This window comes from Pleurodeles waltl, chromosome 4_1 (assembly GCF_031143425.1).
Source record: "Pleurodeles waltl isolate 20211129_DDA chromosome 4_1, aPleWal1.hap1.20221129, whole genome shotgun sequence".
In the NCBI taxonomy this organism is placed as follows: domain Eukaryota; kingdom Metazoa; phylum Chordata; class Amphibia; order Caudata; family Salamandridae; genus Pleurodeles; species Pleurodeles waltl.
In genome coordinates, this window is record NC_090442.1 from 733,343,999 (window position 1) to 733,365,899 (window position 21,901).

At 46.4% G+C, this 21,901-nt stretch overlaps 1 protein-coding gene across 1 annotated transcript in view; it reads left to right on the plus strand.

The window, feature by feature from the left end:
- The window catches only part of LOC138288093 (collagen alpha-1(VII) chain-like), a 963,348-nt gene that overhangs the window by 316,981 nt on the left and 624,466 nt on the right, over window positions 1-21,901 (plus strand). Inside the window, exons 26-29 of the mRNA XM_069229319.1 lie at window positions 7,826-7,948; window positions 10,543-10,560; window positions 13,265-13,291; window positions 14,356-14,430. Of these exons, the coding sequence (XP_069085420.1) occupies window positions 7,826-7,948; window positions 10,543-10,560; window positions 13,265-13,291; window positions 14,356-14,430 (243 nt within the window). The remainder of the gene's footprint in view (window positions 1-7,825; window positions 7,949-10,542; window positions 10,561-13,264; window positions 13,292-14,355; window positions 14,431-21,901) is intronic.

Here is a 21,901-nt window from a genome sequence, read left to right on the forward strand (position 1 = left end):
GGGGAGGTGCCCAGAGCTCCTCCAGTGTGTCCCAGACCTCTGCCATCTTGGAAACAGAGGTGTTTGTGGCACACTGGACTGCTCTGAGTGCCCAGTGCCAGCAGGTGACGTCAGAGGCTCCTTCTGATAGGCTCTTACCTCTCTTTGTAGCCAATCCTCCTTCCTAGGTAGCCAAACCTCCTTTTCTGGCTATTTAGGGTCTCTGCTTTGGGGATCTCACCAGATAACGAATGCAAGAGCTCATCAGAGTTCCTCTGCATCTCCCTCTTCACCTTCTGCCAAAGGATCGACCGCTGACTGCTCAGGACGCCTGCAAAACCGCAACAAAGTAGCAAGACGACTACTAGCAACCTTGTATCGCTTCATCCTGCCGGCTTTCTCGACTGTTTCCAGGTGGTGCATGCTCTGGGGGTAGCCTGCCTCCTCTCTGCACCAGGAGCTCTGAAGAAATCTCCAGTGGATCGACGGAATCTTCCCCCTGCAACCACAGGTAACAAAAGACTGCATCACCGGTCCTCTGGGTCCCCTCTCAGCAAGACGAGCGTGGTCCCTGGAACTCAGCAACTCTGTCCAAGTGACTTCCACAGTCCAGTGACTCTTCAGTCCAAGTTTGGTGGAGGTAAGTCCTTGCCTCCCCACGCTAGACTGCATTGCTGGGTACCGCATGATTTGCAGCTGCTCCAGCTCCTGTGCACTCTTCCAGGATTTCCTTCGTGCACAGCCAAGCCTGGGTCCCCGACACTCTAACCTGCAGTGCACAACCTTCTGAGTTGTCCTCCGGCATAGTGGGACTCCCTTTTGTGACTTCGGGTGGACTCTGGTTCACTTTTCTTCTAAGTGCCTGTTCAGGTACTTCTGCTGGTGCTGCCTGCTTCTGTGAGGGCTCCCTGACTTGCTGGGTGCCCCCTCTGTCTCCTCATCCAAGTGGTGACATCCTGGTCCCTCCTGGGCCACAGCAGCATCCAAAAACCCTAACGGCAACCCTTGCAGCAAGCAAGGCTTGTTTGCGGTCTTTCTGCGTGGGAACACCTCTGCAAGCTTCTTCACGATGTGGAACATCCATCCTCCAAAGGGGAAGTTCCTAGTCCTCTTCGTTCTTGCAGAACACCAAGCTTCTTCCAACAGGTGGCAGCTTCCTTGCACCCTCAGCTGGCATTTCTGGGCTCCTGCCCACTCTCGACACTGTTGCGACTCTTGGACTTGGTCCCCTTGTCTTACAGGTACTCAGGTCAGGTTGTTGCATTGCTGGTGTTTGTTCTTCCTGCAGAATCCCCCTATCACGACTTCTGTGCTCTCTGGGGGTTGCAGGTGCACTTTACACCTACCTTTCAGGGTCTTGGGGTGGGCTAATTTTCTAGCCCTCACTGTTTTCTTACAGTCCCAGCGACCCTCTACAAGCTCACATAGGTATGGGGTCAATTTGTGGTTCGCATTCCAATTTTGGAGTATATGGTTTGTGTTGCCCCTATACCTATGTGCTCCTATTGCAATCTACTGTAACTTTACTTTGCTTGCATTACTTCCTTTTGCTATTATCTGCATAATTTTGGTTTGTGTACGTATATCTTGTGTATATAACTTATCCTCATACTGAGGGTACTCACTGAGATACTTTTGGCATATTGTCATCAAAATAAAGTACCTTTATTTTTAGTACTTCTGTGTATTGTGTTTTCTTATGATATTGTGCATATGACACCAGTGGAATAGTAGGAGCTTTACATGTCTCCTAGTTCAGCCTAAGCTGCTTTGCCATAGCTACCTTCTATCAGCCTAAGCTGCTAAAAACACCTCTTCTACACTAATAAGGGATAACTGGACCTGGCACAAGGTGTAAGTACCTCTGGTACCCACTACAAGCCAGGCCAGCCTCCTAACGGTTTGGATGCCAGCATTGAGGGTGTTGCCATAGTCCACTCTGCTTATGATTATTGCCTCAGTAGTGGTAGGAGTGGTGTCCAGTGGGAGCCACTTGAAGGTTTTACGTAGCTTACCAAGGATGTGTAAGCATGAAGTGAAGGTGTTGATCTGGAATTTCATAGTGAGGTTGGTGTCCAGGATGAGACCTATGTTCCTAGCATGGTCCGTTGGGGTGAATGTTGGTCCAAGATCAGCGAGCAACCAAGTAGAGTCCCAAGGTGAGCTCTCATTCCCAGAGATTAGCTCAGTTTAGTAAGTGTTGAGTTTGAGGTAGTTTTATTTCATCCAATTGGCCACTCTGGTCATGCATTTTTTAAAGTTTATCTTGGTGGTGACAGTGTCTTCTGAGAAGGAAAAATGATCTGGGTGTTGCTGGCATATAAGATTATGTTCACTCTGTTGGAACTGATGATGTTTGTCAGAGGAGTCATGTACAACTTGAAAAGTGTGGAGCTGAGTGATGATCCCTGTGGTACTCTGCAGATTAGGTCCTTGGGTTCTAATGTGAACAGCAATAGCCTGACTTGTTGAGTTCTTCTAGAGAGGAATGAAGCTATCCATGTGACTGGTAGTCCTTGTATTCCTATTGTGGGTAGTCTGGTGATGAGTGTGTGGTGTGATACAGTGTTGAAGCGGCAGAGAGGTCAAGGAGGATGAGGGTGGAGGTCTGCCTATGGTTGAGGATGGTGTATATGTTGTCTGTGGCAGCGATGAGGAATGTGTCAGTGCTGGGGTTGTTTTGGAATCCTGATTGTAAGTCATCCAGGAGTTTGTGGTGTTCTTGGTGGTTAGAGAGTTGTCTGTTAATGGTCTTCTCGATAACTTTGGCTAGGAAAGGGAGCAGCAAGATCGGTCAGTAGTTGTTTACTTTGGGGCAAGCTGAGGATTTTTTAGGAGGGCAGTGACTTCAGCGTATTTCCAGCTATTTGAGAAGGTGGCTGTCTTAAGGGAGGTGTTCATGATGGAAGAGAGTGAAGCAGTGATCGTAGCTCTTCCCAGGTTGTGAATATGATGGGGACAGGTGTCTGTGGGAGCTTCCACATATTAACTATTCCTTTTCTTTCCTTCTTTCCTTCTTTCTGTCTTTCTCTCACTCTAGAACATTCTTTTTTCATACCTATTGTAGGAAAGTACCCCCTCTCTTGACATGGTTACCCCACATTTTCTACCTGTTGTCAGTGTGTGTGACTCTGTCCCCTGGGATCCTGCTAACCAGGACCCCAGTGGTTATGCTGTCTCCCTTAAAACTTGTTAACTGTACCTTTTTCTCCCCACATTTAGCATACTGGTTCCCCCATGTAAGTCCTTAGTATATGGTACCCAAGTACCCAGTACATTGTGGCTTTAAGGGATCCCTATGGGCTGCAACATTATGCCACCCATAGGGAGCCCATGCAGTAGTTCTGCAGGCCTGCTATTGTAGTCTAAGTGAAAGGGTGCATGCACCCTTATCACTTCAGGTCACTGCACCAGGTCACTGAAAGTCACCCAGATGGCTGGCCCTCCTAGCCCAGAAAGCAGGGTGCAAGTACCTCTGTGTGATGGCACCCCTGCACTTGCAGAGGTGCCCCCACAAACTCCAGTTCCATTTCCCTGGACTTCGTGAGTACGGAGACGCCAATTTATGTGTGTACTAGACATAGGTCACTACCTATGTCCAGCTACATAATGGTAACTCCGAACCTAGGCATCTTTGGTATCAAACATGTTGGAATCATACCCCAATACTGTTGCAAGTATTGGAAGTATGATCCCAAGCACTCTGGGGGCTCCTTAGAGGACCCCCAGCATTGCTACCACTAGTCTCCTAGGGTTTTCTGGGCAGCCCAAGCTGCTGCCACCCCTCAGACAGGTTTCTGCCCTTTTGCTGCTTGTTCTGATCAAGCTGAGGGAAGACAGAACAAAGGATTTCCTTTGGTAGAGGGAGGTAACACCCTCTCCTTTTGAAATAGGTATGACTGGCTTGGGAGGGGTAGCCTTCCCAAGTCACTGGTATGCTTTGAAGGGCACATTTGGTGCCCTCCATGCATAAACCAGTCTACACTGGTTCAGGGACCCCCAGTCCCTGCTCTGATGCGAAACAGGACAATGGAAAGGGGAGTGACCACTCCCCTGTCCATCACCACTCCGGGGGTGGTGCCCAGAGCCCCCTCCTGATAGGTGAATCCCCCTTTTCAGGGCTATTTAGGGTCTCTCTCTTGAGTGGATCCTCAAATTTGGCTTGCAAGATTCCCGCAGGCCTCCTCTGCAACCGTACTTCGACTTCTAGCCACTGGAACTGCGACTGGACCCTCCAGGAACCGACAATCTGCATCCACGAAGAAGCCTTTTCCTGCAACATTGGTTCCACGGCTCGTTCCACCTTCTGCAACATTTCCTCAGCTGTGCATTCTCTGAGGGTGGCAAGTCTTCAGTCTGCATGAGAAGGAAGAAGGAATCTCCCTTGGAGTGAAGGAGTCACTCCCCTGCATCCGCAGGCACCTAGTGCAACGACGACCGGCTGCATGGATCTCGCCTCATCCTGAGCTGCTTGGATCCTGCATCTTGGTTGGTGATCCGGAGTAGTCCCCTTGGTTCTCTGTGCCAGCTGTCTGACTTTGGAGGAGGTAAGCCCTTGCCTTCCCACGCAGGACAGCACCCCCATGCACGGCGTCTTTTGCAGCTTCCAAACCTTGTTTGCATCTCCTCCAAGGGAGCTTTAGGCTATATGCAGCTCCAGCCCTGAGCACTCCTTCCTGCGACACACAGCCCTCTGTGTGATTCTCCTGTGGCATGTGACCCTTCTCTTGTGTGCTGTGTGGGCTCCTTCTGCAACTTCTGTGTCCCCGTCCTGTGGGACTCCTGTGGGTGCTGCCTCTGTTCCTGTGGGCTCTCTGTGTGGCTGAGGGGTCCCTCTGACTCCCCCTCCTGGGTTGAGTCCTTCTGGGCCTTGCTGGTCCCCGGTAGTACCACTCTCTTCCATCTGCGATATTTGCCTTTGCCAAGGCTTGTTGGTGAAATTCCTGCATGAACATCCGACTGCAATATTACTTCCAGCATGGGATGTCATCTGTATCCCTCAAGAACTCTTTTCTGGCTCCAGGGCTGAAGTGCTGACCTTCTTCTCATCACCGTCGACCAACTCCTGCAACTACAGCTGGGTGGGTAGTAGTTCCTACTCCTCCTGGACTCTACTATGACTCTTGGACTTACTCCCCTCTCTCTACAGGTCTTCCTCTCAAGGAATCCACCACTGTTTTCTTGCAGTCTTGTCTGGGTGTCTTCTTTTCTTCTTTTCCTTCATTTTGTGTGATTTGGGGAAATTCCAGTGATTTACTCCTGCTTTCCTGGTCGCTCAGGGGGGCGGGGGTACCGTGTTACTTCCCTCTGTGGTTTTCTAGTACTCCTAGCTTCCCCCTACACATTTCACTGACATAGGTGGGTGTCCTATGTTCGCATTCCATTTTTTTAGGATATGGCTTGTGCTCTCCCTAGCGTCACTATTGGCTAACTGAATTTGCAATGTCTTCTAACCTTTCCTATGCCTATTACTGTCTACAAGTGTATATAGCGAGGGTATTACTTACCTCCTATTGGAGGGTTGCCCTTGTAGTACTTTGTGGTATTGTGTGGCCAAAAATAAAGTATCTTTATTTTTTAACAACTGAGTGTTTTCTTTCATGTGTGTGAGTCTGTGTGACTACAGTGGTTTTGCATGAGCTTTGAATGAGCTTTGCATGTCTCCTAGATCAGCCTTGGCTGCTCATCCACAGCTACCCCTAGAGAGCCTGGCTTCTAGACACTGCCTATACTTCACTAATCGGGGCTACCTCGACCTGGTATAAGGTGTAAGTACCTTAGCTACCCACCACTCACCAGGCCAGCTTCCTACACCTACATTCTCTATTTGCCACAGTTTTTCATCTATTTGTCTTCCCCTTTCTTTTGCCCTTTTCTTGCATTCTCTGTATTGATTTGAGTGAGTGTGATGATAAAAATAAGTCCCAGTCTCCAAAGATGAGTGGCGGTGTCCTCCACCTGCAATCACCTTCACAAATTAAGCACTGTTTATAGCACATCAATAGGTCTATCAAAATGATGCAGGTCAGGAAATGGCTGATGGTGCGTTTCACCCAAGAAAAAGGAAGAATACCGGAGGAATTGGTGTTTATGTGTGCACCACACCCTACACGTTTCGGAATTTACTGGGCATTTCCCCTTAGGAACGTTTGTCAGGCTTGACCTGTTTTTTACTTGAGGAAAAATGCGATCTATGATATAATGAGTGCAAAATTCTTAATACCATTATGTGTGGTAACAGAATTTACCACCGATATTGGAATGTATAATGGCACTTGTAGCCAGATCCTTAATGTTCTCAATTTAAAGTCAATTGCTTTAACCACTCAGGCCCATATTTATGCGTTTTTAGCGTCGCATTTTTGTCATTTTTTGACGTAAAAGCAGCGCAAACAAAAAATACAATTGTGTTTCGTAAGTTTGCGCTCCTTTTGCGTCAAAAAGTGGCGCAAATGCGGCCATAAAAAAGTATAAATATGGTCCTTGGTTTGTTGCGTGAACAATCCTATGTTCACCCAGGTGAATCTTTTCTACCATAGACTTGGTGGTGAATCGTTTTGTGCCTTCATTCTAAAACAGTTGTTTCTGTTTATTTTTTATGTCATTCTTTAATGCCGTGCAGTAAGAAGAATTTTCATGAAAAGTTTTTTTTGCAGAAGTTGCTATTTTTTTTAACAAATGCATCTATCTTGCAAACATTTATATTTGGAAAGTTCAAACTTGTTCTGTTATGAAATTGGAAATCAGTTAAATGTTTCACCAGCTGCGTTCTATAGTGCTATTGTTGGTAATTAATCGCACACAGGACTGGGTAAAGAGTACTCTACACTGGGGTTTTTCTCCAGTCTGCAAAAAAAGAGAGCATTGGTTATCGACCACTGAATCTTGAAAAATTCACGGAAAACATACCATGCAGCAGTTCGGGGAGAACTGTTGTGCCTGTCACTGAGGAACTTTAATTGGTACTCTATGGAGATGCTTCAGTGACAAAGTATTAACATGTCATTAATTTCACCTCACGTGTGTTAGAGCAATGTGAGCGGGAACAGTTACTGCTTGGTGAATGTTCCATGTCAAACATTTTACAATCATCCAGTGCTTAATTTGTAAAATAATAACTGTTGAAGCGCTGCTCAGAAGCGCTATTAAATGTCAGTGCGCCGTATACCAAGGCAGCATAGCCCTCAGTCCACCTCACTCTTTAATCCACTGTCTGACACTCCATGAGTCTTTCTCTCACTCTGACAGGTTTCAACTTGCTCCCTTCGTGACGGTTTTTCTGTTCCCCTTCCTTTACCCTTTTTGCGTTTTTCCCTGTCTTGCTTTCGAGAAAATGTTTGAGGAAAAATAAGTGCTGGTCCCCAAAAATGTGTGCAATCACCTCCTAATGGTGTTACAAATTGTTACGGTAATTTCATTCATCTCTCAATTACTTACCCGTTGCTCGTCCATCTCCCCATACATTCTGCCAATAAGGTACCGAATAGTTTATTGAAAAATGTTTACCGCTGAGACTTTTTCATGCACCCACTACACGTTGACAGATAAATTTGCTCATTCTTCGCTTTCACCCATTTGTTTAGTTATCCTACAACTTCAGTGTAGTCCTTCAGCCTTCAAATCACTCACCCCTCTACTAGTTGATTGTCTGGTACTTACTTAGGTCATGGATTCACTTCTTCACATGCTGTGAATGTTTTGACGTTGCTGTCTGTTTTGATCCACTGTTCATAAGCATTTCAAGGTAGACATGTCAAAGGGCTGTAAACGGTACTGCACATTAAAGGCCTGTATGGAATATTGTCTTTCTTTGTAACATGCTACCAATTTGTATCTCACTACGCAGGTGGACACACCTGATCCACAGTGGACTGGAGACCTAGAGAGAGTAATTTCGCTGCAAGACCCATCATCTGGAGAAGCCGGGGTAAAGAAGCCAGAGGGTCCCTGTGATTCCCAGTGCCCACAGGTAATCATTTCTTAATAATTGAATTGGTCAATTGCAGGCATAGCCAGGTCCTCTTGCCTTATATCTGAAGCTCAAAAGAACTGTGGAGACTTTGGCGTTCTGAGTAGAGCTTGTAGGTCCTGAAGGAATGTTCCATTATGCAGTGTGAGGCTCACTCAATGGGTGTGAGTCAAGCACTTACTCAGTGTTACCTCGCCCCACTGTACCTTGATAGGCCAACTGGGCGATGACTGATTAAATCATTGTTCATTAAGTGCATGATGTTGCGCTTTCTTGATCTTGTGACTATTATATATCAAAATATCATATGCACAAATGTCATCTTACCTAAATAATGTGTCCTAAATATTGTTTACAAATATATTCCTTCAGTGTAGATTTTTTACTTTTAGAGTGAGGATGTTTATATTTATACGATATTTAGGGCATAATTTTTATGCCATATGATTTATTTTATGATAGTCAACTACCACACCTTAGTGACAAAGTGCCACTGTTCTATGTAAGGACATGAGCTTGCTGTCTTCTAGTTATTGCTCTCCATAGTGATGGTGAACGTGACCCCATTGAAACACAACAATTGCTCTACAGAGGCATGCTCTTCTCCTCTAAAGACCTTGAAGGATTCAGCTATTAGTATATATATGGATGTGGTCTTTCTACGATTATCTTGTTGGTCGAGCAGTTATTATGTAAGGTCATGAGACCACGTTCATGCAGTCATGTGGTGTATCAACATTTTACTATGCAGGCATGGAGTTGTGTTCACATGACCTGGTGTGGCAGAGCCATTGTTCTATGTCATGGGTACTCACAAACATTTTCCCAGGGGCCACAAAATATAGTCCATGATGTGCCCGAGGGCCGCATTGATCTCAGCGGGATGGGAGTGGGGCTTTATGGGCTGGGGAACAGTGGGCATTGTGGAAGCAAAGCATGTCCATAGTGCGGTCAGTGAGTCATGGAGTTATTTTAAGGATTTCAGTCCATACCTGCCTCTAAATTAATTCCCTAGTCTCTAGAAGAGTCATAGATTTGGTAATACTGTGTTAAGAAGTATCTGAATCGCTATCCCTTTACCAGCCTTCTCTACTTGCTATTACTTCCTCAGGAGAGTCAAGTGTAAAAAAAGAAGTAACTTAGTGATTGAATCAGAATGAAATAGAGTTGCACAATGTAAAACCAAAAAACCTCTGCTCAATCCTTGCTTCCCCACTTGCCCAAATTGTGTGGTTCTAGGCCATTGTTTTATTTCACTTTGCCTCCCTTTTGCTCATTTAATGTAAGAGCAACTTGAAATATCTGTGTTCAGGATATGCACACTAAAAAACTTTCTATTGTGTTTGATTGAATAAACTATAATGTTGTCCATCTCTAATAAGAACCCAGGCCACCCATGGGGTTTGACAGGGCAACTGGCTTGCCTCTTAGTTCACTATTGGCAGGGCCAGCTTTAGCACTTAGTCAGCCGGTGCAACAATCTGTTTTGGTGCCCACCCCCATGCCCTCCTTGTATGATTCGCACCTGGCAAAAATTGACCCTTATCTCTCAATAGCCCCTCTTTAACACACATTTCATTCATTTTAAAGTGCCGTTAAAGGCTAGCTTTACTACTACACTCAACTATCCACATAAAATACAGATCTGTTCCTTGCAGTGGGCATATTGCCCACTGTGCTACTTTATGGAGAGTCAAAACTGCCACTAGAAAAATCTCTCAATTCTTTTTCTAGAATGAATATTAATCACAAGAGTTATCTCGACATTTTTATTGCTGCCTGCAAGCTGGAGGCACAAGGAACACTACAGCAGGTGCTTTTATACTGTAAGATATTGCTAAACACAGCGCCCCCACCCTGAGGTCAGTGCCCCCCTCAAGGTCGGCGCCCAGAGCAGCCGCACCGGTCACACCGCCCTAAAGCCGTCCCTGACTATTGGCTTATTTATCAGGGCGGGAGGAGCCATGAATGTTTCAATGTTCATTTTTTAAAACTATCACTTCTAAAAAATACTTCTGAATGCACTGATATAATCTATAATGTACTAAGGTGGAAGGCTTCAGCATGTTAATGAAAAAACATTATGAAGAGACTAGGTCTTTTTTATACACGTTTGTTGCAAGATGTCTGAAAAAATTAATGTGTTCTGCAAGTTAAGTGTTGCAGGATACCTTTTTTTGCTTCTTTTCTTTTAATTCGGTTATCTTGCAAATAAACGTTTGCCTGTTTATTTACCATCTTTCTTAAAGTTAGTGCTCTCCTAACTAAACAGCGGACCAGTTTTACATTTTACTGGTTATTTAATTTCTACACCGTCACCCTGCCAGCGGTCTCCCAGTCCAGAGGAAATGATGTAAGAGCCTCCAAGAACTATCAAGAATGAATTGATAGATGGCAGAGTATCACCTGCACAGACATAAAACGCACGTCATAGACATCAATTCTTTTACCTCCTACCTCTTTCATACCACAGAATGCAGAGTGCATTAATGCTTCTTAATGGCATTGCTCAGGAAGCTGGATAAGATGTGATGGTTTACGACCGTAATATATTTCCTGAACTAATGAATGTCTTTTTTTACTCCTTTTTTTAGGGTGCAAAGGGACAAAAGGTAACTATGATGTTTCTGTCGCTGAGTCACATGAGACCGTTGTTTTAGGGGTACTACTGATATTATGTGGTGGAATATAGAGAAAGTTGCAGTTGAGGATATTATCCAGAGCAAACATTTGATTTAATACCCATCCGACTGTTTTGGGAGGCCTGAGCCTTCTCAGTTTGTCAACTAAACTCCAAGCGAGGCCGGTGCAATTATTTATGTGCGTTTTGGCTTCCTTTTCCACGCTGGCGTTTAGCTGACCTTAGCTGAGAGGGAGGCATGAACCCCAAGGGGCCCTCTGACCCACAGTTTGGTAGTTGACAACAGCCCTAATTGGGGCACAGTGGGCCCCTCAAATGTGTGTCCTGCTGCCAGTTCACCTGCTGCCCTCTTGAAAGTTACGCCCATGTTTGTTGCCCTGACACAAAGAAAATTGTGTTGCTTATAGGAAAAATCGGATTTCTCTGCTTGTGCCACAGGGTTGACCCCTGGTCTTTTCGTGCCGTAGAACATACCATAACTAATGGAGATAGTAATAAAATGTGCTTTGGAATTTTCTTGATGCGTGCCTTTTGTGAAAACCATGGAAAATCAGGGTTTTTGCTCCAAAAGCTGAACATTCTACATGCCCACCGTGGGCCTCCCGTAATCAGACTCCGTGGAACATTAACTGGAGCTCCGCAATGGTGCCATCTTTCATATCACGTTCTTTCACCACCCGGTTGTGTTGGAGGAAGGAGCTCTGTGTCTGAGTGTCTGCTTCTGTGTTTAACTTCTCCCGCTGTGTCCTGTCCTTTGTTCAGAATATGCCATTTGGTGGTTTAGAAGTTCTTTCCCGTGTTGCCACTGGTCCTGAATCCCTGGCTTTCAGGCGCAGTTCCCTTTTTTAAAGGATTCACACCATTGTTCACCAGTCACCCCTCATGATGTGACTAGAAATGGTAGACACGCTGTTCGCAGAATATATATCATGGAGACGTTCAACGCTGCACTGCATTTTTGTGAGTAGATATTGCCGAGAGCTTGGATTTATCATGCATGAGTGTTCTCCAGTGGCCTGAACTTTATTGCAGTGGTGCGGATCTACACTTACAACACATAGGGACTGGTTGCGAGTCAGAGAAATATATCTGTAGATACTGGGTGGCTGGAATTTACTGGCTATCATGACGCAAACCCCAGAAAATCGGGAGTAAAATTGTGGTTCCAATTTTACTGAGCAGAATCCCACATGGAATTCACAAGTGCGTGGGGTATACCGCACATATTTATCACTTGTTACGAGGTAATTGTGGGACAGGGTGGGGGAAGCAATTGGTGAGCTGGTGGATGGGAGAGCAACGTGTAAGGGGTGCGGATGTGAAGGGTAAAACAACACTGGGAGGAGAGGAGGAGCGAGCAAGAAAACACATGTGCCAACCGAATGTACAGTTCCCCTTGTTTCCCAAAAACTATTCTAGCTTGTGTCAGCCACACACTGAGGCCCATATTTATACTTTTTTAGAGCCGCATTTCCGCCACTTTTTGACGCAAAAGCGGCGCTAACTTACAAAATACAATTGGCCCATATTTATACTTTTTGACGCAAAACTGCGCTAACGCAGTTTTGCGTCAAAAAAATTAGCGCCGGCTAACGCCATTCTGAAGCGCCATGCGGGCGCCGTATTTATTGAATGACGTTAGCCGGCGTTAGCCGCCGGCGCCGGCTGGTGTGCGTTAAAAAAAACGACGTACACCAGGCAGCGCCGGCGTAGGGGAAAATGGAGCTTGGGCGTCAAGAAATGGGGCAAGTCAGGTTGAGGCAATTTTTGCGCCTCAACCCGATTTGCGCCATTTTTTTTTCACTCCCAACCCCCATAGAAATGACTCCTGTCTTAGCAAAGACAGGAGTCATGCCCCCTTGCCCAATGGCCATGCCCAGGGGACTTCTGTCCCCTGGGCATGGCCATTGGGCATAGTGGCATGTAGGGGGGCACAAATCAGGCCCCCCTATGCCACAAAAAAAAAAAAAAAAAATACTTACCTGAACTTACCTTAATGTCCCTGGGATGGGTCCCTCCAGCCTTGGGTGTCCTCCTGGGGTGGGCAAGGGTGACAGGGGGTGTCCCTGGGGCATGGGAGGGCACCTCTGGGTTCCTTCAGAGCCCACAGGTCCCTTAACGCCTGCCTTTTGCAGGTGCTAAAAAACGGCGCAAAAGCGGCCGTACGTCATTTTTTTTGACCCGCCCACTCCCGGGCGTGATTTTTGCCCGGGAGTATAAATCCGACGCACATGCCTCGGAGTCGATTTTTTAGACGGGAACGCCTACCTTGCATCTCATTAACGCAAAGTAGGTGTCCACGCTAAAAAATGACGCTAACTCCATGGACTTTGGCGCTAGAAGCGTCTAACGCCAAAGTATAAATATGGAGTTAGTTTTGCGTTGAAATTGCGTAAAAAAAAACGACGCAATTGCGGCGCAAACGGAGTATAAATATGCCCCAATTGTATTTTGTAAGTTTGCGCTGTTTTTGCGTCAAAAAGCGGCGCAAAAACGGCGCTAAAAAAGTATAAATATGTTCCTGAGTGTCATCCAGAGGCTGAGCCCTCTTTCCCTTTAGGGATGCTCTTACCAACAGGCTAAAATTGATAACATGTTAAATGTTTTTTTAGGAAAAATAGTAAATGCCCCACCTTCCATTTACCCTTTATGGATAATGTGTTTTTGTCTCTTAGGGTGAAAAGGGTCCTCCAGGGGACACTGTAAGTATACTATTATGTGTGATGTGCATCGTTGTGTGTCTTGAATGTTAAAAGCTGGGTTATCGTTGTGCATGCAGTGTGAATGCTGACACATCAGATTAGCAAAGATCAGAGAAAGGAGTTTCACTCATGTGCAGACACACCATTTAGTAACGGCACAAGTAGTGGTTTGGGGATCTGAGGTCAGCTATTGAAAAATATGTTTTTTGGTAACAGCTTCTGTAACATGAATCCTAATTTCCAGAAAAAAGACCAATGTCCTGATAGCAAACGGGCAGGGAAAAGAACTGAGGCTGAGGGCCTTTACCATGGGTAAACTCTTGTGTTTGTCCCCAGTCACTCAGACCAAGGGCAATCCAGATTGATAAAAAGGAACATTCCATATTGAGGCAGGCTGGCCTCATGGCGCATACGCGCATCCACCCGCCAAAACACGTACTCATTTGCCAATAATCTCACGGTACTTGTGTGATGAGGTTGTACTGTAGCAAACCTACCACAGTGAAGGTTCCTACTTTCTGATTTTGTTGGTCATTAAGGGATATCAGTCACTAAGGGATAGTAGCTCATAATGTTGTTAGTCACAAAACAGGTTCCCTATTCAAATTTGTGATTCACTTTAGTTTCTGTCCTGAGACGCACTGCTAGTCTGGAAGTAAAGAAAATTGACTATACTTTACTTTATAGGATGCTTATATTGAACACATGAACGATCAGGTGGCATCACTGTTGATCATTAGAAATGTAAGGTTCAGCAAAGTCTTCTCGACCTGCGTGTATGTGCTGTTCAAGCAGAGAGGCTGGCACTGTCCACATCAGTTTCATGAGTGTTTTTGCCTTGGCTGGTACGAGAAGTGTGAAATGACACTGCTAAGTTGTAGCTCCTTGTTGTATCCTGATCTGCAGGTAATTCACTTCTCAGGTCTTGTGGGCACCTCCTTATAACACCTAAGAAAGAACAGTGCCCAGTCGAGACTTCTCATTTTGCTGTTCTAAATGACTCAAGTAGCTCAGTAATTCTGCTCCTTTGCCCCAAATACTCATCTCCTCTTTGTCCATTACAGGGCTTTACTGGTCTACAGAGTGGAGGAGGCTACGATTCTTTTAACTTTGCTTCGAAGGGCGAGAAAGGGGAACGGGTGAGTATTCTGTGTGAACATTAATGCAAAGAAATACATGGTATAACTTTTGCCATTTGTCATGAAATAATACTGAACTCCTCGTTATGTGTGGCCTCTTAATTCTGAGGGAGCTGGCAAACACACTTACTGGCATCGTTGGAATTAGGAGATAAGTCGGAGCAGCGTTGATCCATTTGGTTTCACCCAGAGATTGTGGCTGCTTAAAGCAGTTTAAATCTCTTGGGTAACCCCCAGAGGAAAATGAGGGCTTATTCTAAAAATTAGACCCAGTATTGTCGATTCTCCTACCAACTCTTCAATTCTTAGAGGAACCTCACGATTAAACCAGAAATGCCCTGTCATACCGCACCTTTGGAGTTACCTGGTACAGCTGGTATTGATAACGCCTATGATGTGGAATTACCACCACAAAATTGGGGCCTCTTATAAGGGGACCCTTATTCTGCCATTGTCGAGGGGTATATTTATTTATTGAGTGCCACATAATCACTTGGGCCTCAATTGATCTGATCACATGGACTCTACTAACACACATCCCTACACTACACAGATTTACATAGAACAATGTTGTAGGAAGCTGGCCTGGTGTGTGGAGGGCACCTATGGTGTTGGCACCTTATACCAGGTCCAGGCAACCCCTATTAGTGATTGTAGGCAGTGTCTAGGAAGCCAGGGCTCTCTAGAGGTAGCTGTGAATAAGCAGCCAAGGCTTATCTAAGAGACATGCAAATCGTATGCAATAGCACAATAGTCACACAGTAATTTATCAGACACGAAAGGAATCACAGAGTGTTACAAAAATAAAGGTACTTTATTATAGTAACACCACACTAGATTACTTATAGGCAGTCCCCCAGCTGGAGGTAAGTACACACACTATATATATATATATATATATATATATATATATATATATATATATATATATACACACAGTAATAATTAGGAATTCGCACCAGAAACAACAAGCATTGGAAAGAATTGGTGAACAATAGTTAGGGCCCTAGGGGAGGACCAAATCATATACTAAAATAGTGGAATGTGAAGTGAAGTCCTGCACCCAAGAATATGGAGTAGTTAGAGAGGAGCTGGAAAAACTAGGGACCCCAGGAGGTGAGTACCTGAGTGACCCCCAGCGACCAGGAGAGTAGATGTAAGTACCTGGTCTTCCCGAGGACTAACAAGAGGACTTAGAAAATGGATCGTGCAAGAACAGAACCAGACAAGAGGAAACCAAAGTGGATTCTGGAAGAAGAGGACCTGCAAAAGAAGGGGACAGAGTCCAGGCCACAATGGAGTGTCAGGTCGGGGGAGGAGCCATTATGAACCCTTCTGTGGATGGAGATCTGGGTCGATGGGGGAAGAAGAAGACCAGGTGTGGAGTCCAGGAGTTGAAGAGAAGTCCTTGAAGTGGTGTAGATGGTGTCCCATGTTGGTTGTCGGGTCGCAGATGTTCAGTGGTTTAGGAAAACCACTAACAAGCCTTGGCAAATGCAAGAAGAAGCAAAAGAAGAGTTGCAAGGCTGAAGAGGACCAGCAAGGTCCAGGGGACTCGACCCTTAGCAGGAAGTCTGGGCTGTCACACAGCAGTTGGGAGAGCCAGCAGAAGCAGTCACAGCCCCAACCCACTGGCAGCAGGCACAGTAAGTTGCAGTGAGGCCCAAGCAGCACACCTGGAGAGGAGTCCCACGTCACTGGGGCAGCAGAGTGGAGATTGTCCAGGATGAAGTGCTGGAGGCCAGGGCTACTCAGAGCCTGAAGATCCCTTGGAGCAGGAGTCAACAAGCTTTGGTTGCTGCAAAAGTCGCGGTGCACAGAGGTGCTGTCCTGCAAGGAGAGGCAAGGTTTCACCATCTTCCAAGTTCGACAGCAGGCAGAGAGGAGTGAGGAGACCACTCCAGACCACCACCAGTGATGCAGGATTCACGTGGTTCCAGAGGAGCGCATTGCTGTAGGTACCTGCAGATGCAGGGAAGTGATTCCTTCACTCCAAGGGCGATTCCTTCTGGATTCCTAGTGCAGCTGAAGTCTTGCTGACCCCAGAGGATGCACATCCGGGGAAATGTCGCAGTTACTGGAAGGAGCCAGTGAAACAATGTTTCAAGGCGAGGTCGTTTCAGGAGTTGCAGTCTTGTTTGTTCCTGAAGTGTCCAGTTGCTGTTCTAGTGGCCAGGAGCAGAAGTAAACAATGCAGAGGAGTCCTGGTCGTGTCGTGCATGTTGAATCTGGTGACCCACCCACAAGGGAGTCCCTAATAGCCATAAAAGGGGGTTTGGTCACCTTGCAAGGTGACCACCTATCAGACGAGGTCTCTGATGTCACCTGCCTGACCTGGCCACTCAGATGCTCCCAGGGGCCTATGCTCATCTTGGTTTCAAGAAGGCAGAATCGAGTGGCAACCTGGAGGAGCTCTGTGCACCACCCCTGGGGTGGTGATGGACAGCGGAGTAGTCACTCCCCTTTCCTTTGTCCAGTTACACACCAGAGCAGGGACCAGGGGTCCCTGGGCTGGTGCACACCGGTTTATATAAGGAGGGCACCAACTGTGCCCTTCAAAGCAAACCGGTGCCTTGGGGAGGCTAGCCCTCCCAAGCCTTGTAACACCTATTTCCAAGGGAGAGGGTGTTGCCTCCCTCTCCCACAGGAAATCCTTTGTTCTGCCTACCTCTGTTTGAGCTGGTAAAGTGGCAGGAGGGGAGAAACCTGTCTGACGGGTGGCAGCAGCGCGGGCTTCCTGGAAAACCCTAGAAGAGTGGTAGGAGCAATACTGTGGTGTCCTCTAAGGAGCCTACAGAGTGCATGGAATCATGCAACCAATATTGGCAACAGTATTGGGGTATGATTCTGACATGTGTGATATTAAACATGCCCGGGTGCGGAGTTACCATTATGTAGCTGGACACAGGTAGTGTCCAGTACATGGGTAAAATGGCTTTCCCGCACTTACAAAGTCCAGTGCAATGGAGCTGGAGTTCGTAGGGGCACCTCTGCTCATGCAGGTGTGACCTCACACACAGGGACCTGACCCTGCCCTCTGGGCTAGGAGGGCCTTCCATAGGGGTGAGTTACAGTGACCTGGTATAGTAACTTGTGGTGAAAGGGCCTTTTCACGCAGGCTGCAATGGCAGGTCTGCAGACCTATTTTGCATGTGCTCCCATGCGTGGCATAATACATGCTGCAGCCCAGTGGGACCACTGGTGTCCCAATGCCTTGGGTGTCAAGACGGGGCCACGTTTCGTCTGCCTATCCGTTTGTGGATGATATGCAGAGGACAAGCGGACGTCCATACCAACAGAGGAACAGAAGCTACACCAAAACCGTGATATAAATTGGGGGTCATGATCAGAAACCATTGTGGTGGACAACCCACGAAGCCGTACAATGTGTTGGACAAATAAATCAGAGAGCTTGGAAGCCGTAGGGAGGCATTTTGATGGAACAAAATGAGCCATTTTAGTTAGGTAATTTACAACCACCCACATGACAGTGTGTCCATTGGAAGCTGGGAGATCAGAAATAAAATCCATACTTATGGTATGCCATGGGGCCACCAGAATTTGCAGGGGAAGTAACAATCCTGTGGCTGGAGTATGTGGGGTTTTAGCCCGAACACAGGTGGAACAAGTCTGGACATAGCTTCTGACATCCTGCACAAGTGTGGGCCACCAAAACCATCTTTGTCAGGGATCTAACATCTTTTTTTCACCCGGGTGACCTGCGAGGACAGAATCATGTCCCCAATGTAACACTGTATCCCATAATTCTTTGGTAGGGACGTACAACTGATCAGCATGGTATAGTAAACCCTCTTTTTCATACACATCAGTTGAACAGGGAACCTTGTGTTGAGCTACCCATATTGTCTCAAGGAACTCTTGGGAAGTGCACACAGCCACGATTTTTTCTGGGGGTATAATGCTTCTGACATGTTCTAGCGCTACATAAGAGGAAAAACCCATCCTAGACAACATGTCTGCTTTTTGTTGTGTAGTACAGGGCCTATAGGTGATTACGAAGTCAAACTCGTTGAAGAATAGAAGCCAGCGTAATTGACAAGGTGTCAGGGCCTTTTTTTGCTTGAAAAAAACTGTAAATTGCGGTGATCTGTGTAAATAGTTACGGTGTGTCTAGCTCCTAGTAGGTGGTGACGCCATTCCTGGAAGGCAAGCTTGATGGCCAGAAGTTCCCACTCCGCTACTGTGTAATTTTGCTCTGCGGGTAGTATTTCCTTGAGAAGTAAGCTACTGGATGGAAATGCCCAGACTAGGATCTCGTTGGGACAAGACACCACCCACTGCCATTTTGGAAGTGTCTGCTTCCACAAAAAATGGCTGAGCTGGGTCAGGATGATGGAGAATGGGTGCTCTCAGCTTCTGCATCCCAGAGGAACTTAACCCCCTTTAGTAGGAGACAAGTTATGGGAGATACCACGGTAGAAAAGTGGGGTATAAATCTCAGATAAAAATTAGCAAAGCCCAAAAACTGTTGCACTTCCTTGATGGATCTTGGGGCTACCCAATCCAGGATGGCCTGTACCTTTGACCTATCCATGGCATTTCCATCGGGAGTGATCACATATCCCAGGAATTCTAAAGTTGTAGAGTGAAAAACACATTTTTCCAACTTGGCGAAAATATGATGTTCACGAAGCCGTTGTAAAACCGTTCTTACATGCCCTATATGTTCCTCAGTGGAAGACGAATAGATCAAAATGTTGTCTATGTATATCACTACACAGATATCCAGAAACTCCTGCAGCACTTCATTGATGAAAAATTGAAACGCTGCAGGAGCGTTACACAACCCGAAGGGCATCACTGTGCACTCAAAGAGTCTGAATTTAGCTCGGAACACCGTCTTCCACTCATCCCCCTTCATCACTCAGATCAAGTGGTAGGCGCCCAGGAGGTCGAGTTTAGTATAAATGGTCGACTGACGTACCTGATCTAAAAGAACCGGGATCAAAGGAAGTGGATACCGATTCTGCGCGATAATCTATACATGCGCGCAGCTCGCGATTCTTCTTGGCCACGAAGAACAAAGACGACGATTCTGGTGATGTTGAATGATGAATGAAACCCTTAGCCAATAGATCATCCAGGTAGTCTCGCAGGTATCGATTCTCAGGCTCTGAAAGAGCATGCACCCTACTACATGGTAGCGTTGCCCCTGGAATCAAGCCTATATGACAATCGTATGACCTATGTGGTGGCAACTGAGTGGCCTTCTGTTCACTAAAGACATCATGGAAGTCTTTATATGGTACAGGAATGGCCAGTGTGTCCTGTGGCTTGATAGCCGTACTATGTGTGGACCCACAATGCAAGGGTGTCACTAGTAATGGTTTGTCTTCGTAACAGGAGTGCCAGCAATGTTTAGAGTCTAATGTCACTGTCCTTGCTGGCCAGTCAAATTTGGGATTGTGTAACTGAAGCCAGGGTATCCCCAATATGGCTCCGAATACTGGGGTATCTATGAGGTCAAACTGAATTTGTTCTGTATGGTTGTTTGCACAAAGCATGGACTAGGGTGTTGTTTGATAAATGATAAGCCCTGAGGACAATTCTGAGACATCCACAGATCTGGCTGGTTCAGGGCCGTCTTTTCTGACAGTCGTAATATTTAGGGTTTTAGCCAAACCCAAGTCTAAAACGTTTCCGGTAGCTCCAGAGTCAACCAATATGGGAATGACCTTACGAACCTGAGAGGACAACACTAACGTCACAATAAGAGTTAGATGTCGAGGTACTGGACTAGTGGCATTAGCCAGAAGATGTGAGTCCTTATTGAAAGAAGCGCTTGATAAAATGGTCTCAGAAGTTATTGAGCCAGTTTTTTTTCCGCCTGGTCAGGAAGAGAGAATTCAGGCCCTGTTACCGCTCCGATGGCTTTCTTTGGAGCAGTAGACTTGTTAGGACATTCCCGAGCAAAATGCCCTGCCTTACTGCAGTATAAACACAGTTTCAATGTTTTCCTACATTCTTTCTCTTCCTTAGATAGTGGGCCCCGCACACTGCCGATTTGCATGGGCTCAGATGTATCAGTGGGAGTGTTGGACTCCTTTTTCTCAGTTTTGAGCACCACTAAGTGTGTGTCACCCTGGAATTTTTCTCCCTTACGTTCACCTAAGCGGTGTCCAATCGTACCACCAGGTCAAAGAACTCAGAACACTCTGTAGGAGGCTCCACAATTTGGGCTAGAACATCCTTGAGATCGTCCTGAAGGCCACGATAGAAGAGGGAGGTCCTGTTCTCCTCTGGCCACTCAGTCTCTGTCACCAACCGATTGAAAGAGGGGACATAGGACAGTAGATCCTTGTTTCCCTGGCGCAAATTCAGCAACTCATTGTCACTGGCTTGCACGAAGAGGTGTTTGGCGAACAGTTTCCGCAAGGCTTCCATGAATCGGTTAAATCATACAGTATAGGGTCATTGCGCTCCACCTGCGGAATAGACCAATTAGCTGCATTGCCTCCCAAATAAGAGATAATAAAAGCTACCTTTGCAGCATCGTTGGGGAATGCAGCTGCCCAACACAAAAACTGTAGCTGCACTGGTTAAGAAAAATTTTGAACTTGGCACTATCTCCAAAAAACCTTTCTGGAGGAGCTAAGGGCACGGGGTTAGTGTTGTGACCATTACCTGCATGGGTTGTGTGGTGGAAGTCGTTGGGCCTGAATCGGGTCTAGGAACATGATTAGATGGGTCAAACCGAGGGGCCTGTAGTACTGGAGATCTTTGTTTTAGTTTGACTCCTCCCCAGGAGGTGTCTTGTGGTTTATACCGCTATAGTTCAGTGTGCAACTCCAGGTTCTCTTGCTTTAAGGAAAGGACTTCCTTCTGTAATCCCGCTAGGGCCCTAGTTAAATCTAATAAAGATGGAGCATCCTGAGCAGCTGGTAAAGCCTGTGCTAAACCTTTGAAAGTACCCATTGGGGAATCCATCGCCCAGGCAGCCCTGTATGTTGTGGCTTGGCTTTATGTCGAGACGGGGCCACTCACCTGAAAAGCAGGATGTCTGCAGGGGCGATGGTATGCCCCCAACCTCCTGGAACAACTCTTGGCACTTCCTGGTGGGCACAGAAACCCCGGCAGGTGTTCCAAAAGGAAAGGGGGAGTGGAAGAGAAAGAGACAAAACACTGCCACGTCTTGCCGGTCCAGCCAGGCACCCTGTATCTTCTGGGGGGGCAGGTCATTGTTGACAGAGTGGTAGTAGAGTTAGTGCACTCAACTTCCTTGAAACTGAATCTCTCTTTCTGATATGGGCACGGGAGCGGTAGAAGAACACTGAGATGCTCCAGCACTTTTCTTGGATAATAACTGTTGGCACAATTACTAGCACTGCATTACCAAAAACCCAAACTGAGTACCATAACAATAAGTACTGCAACACTAGGGCTGGCTTCACAGAGATTCACTGCTGCACACTACAATTAGGACTGTGGTTGCACTTATCATGCACAAGAA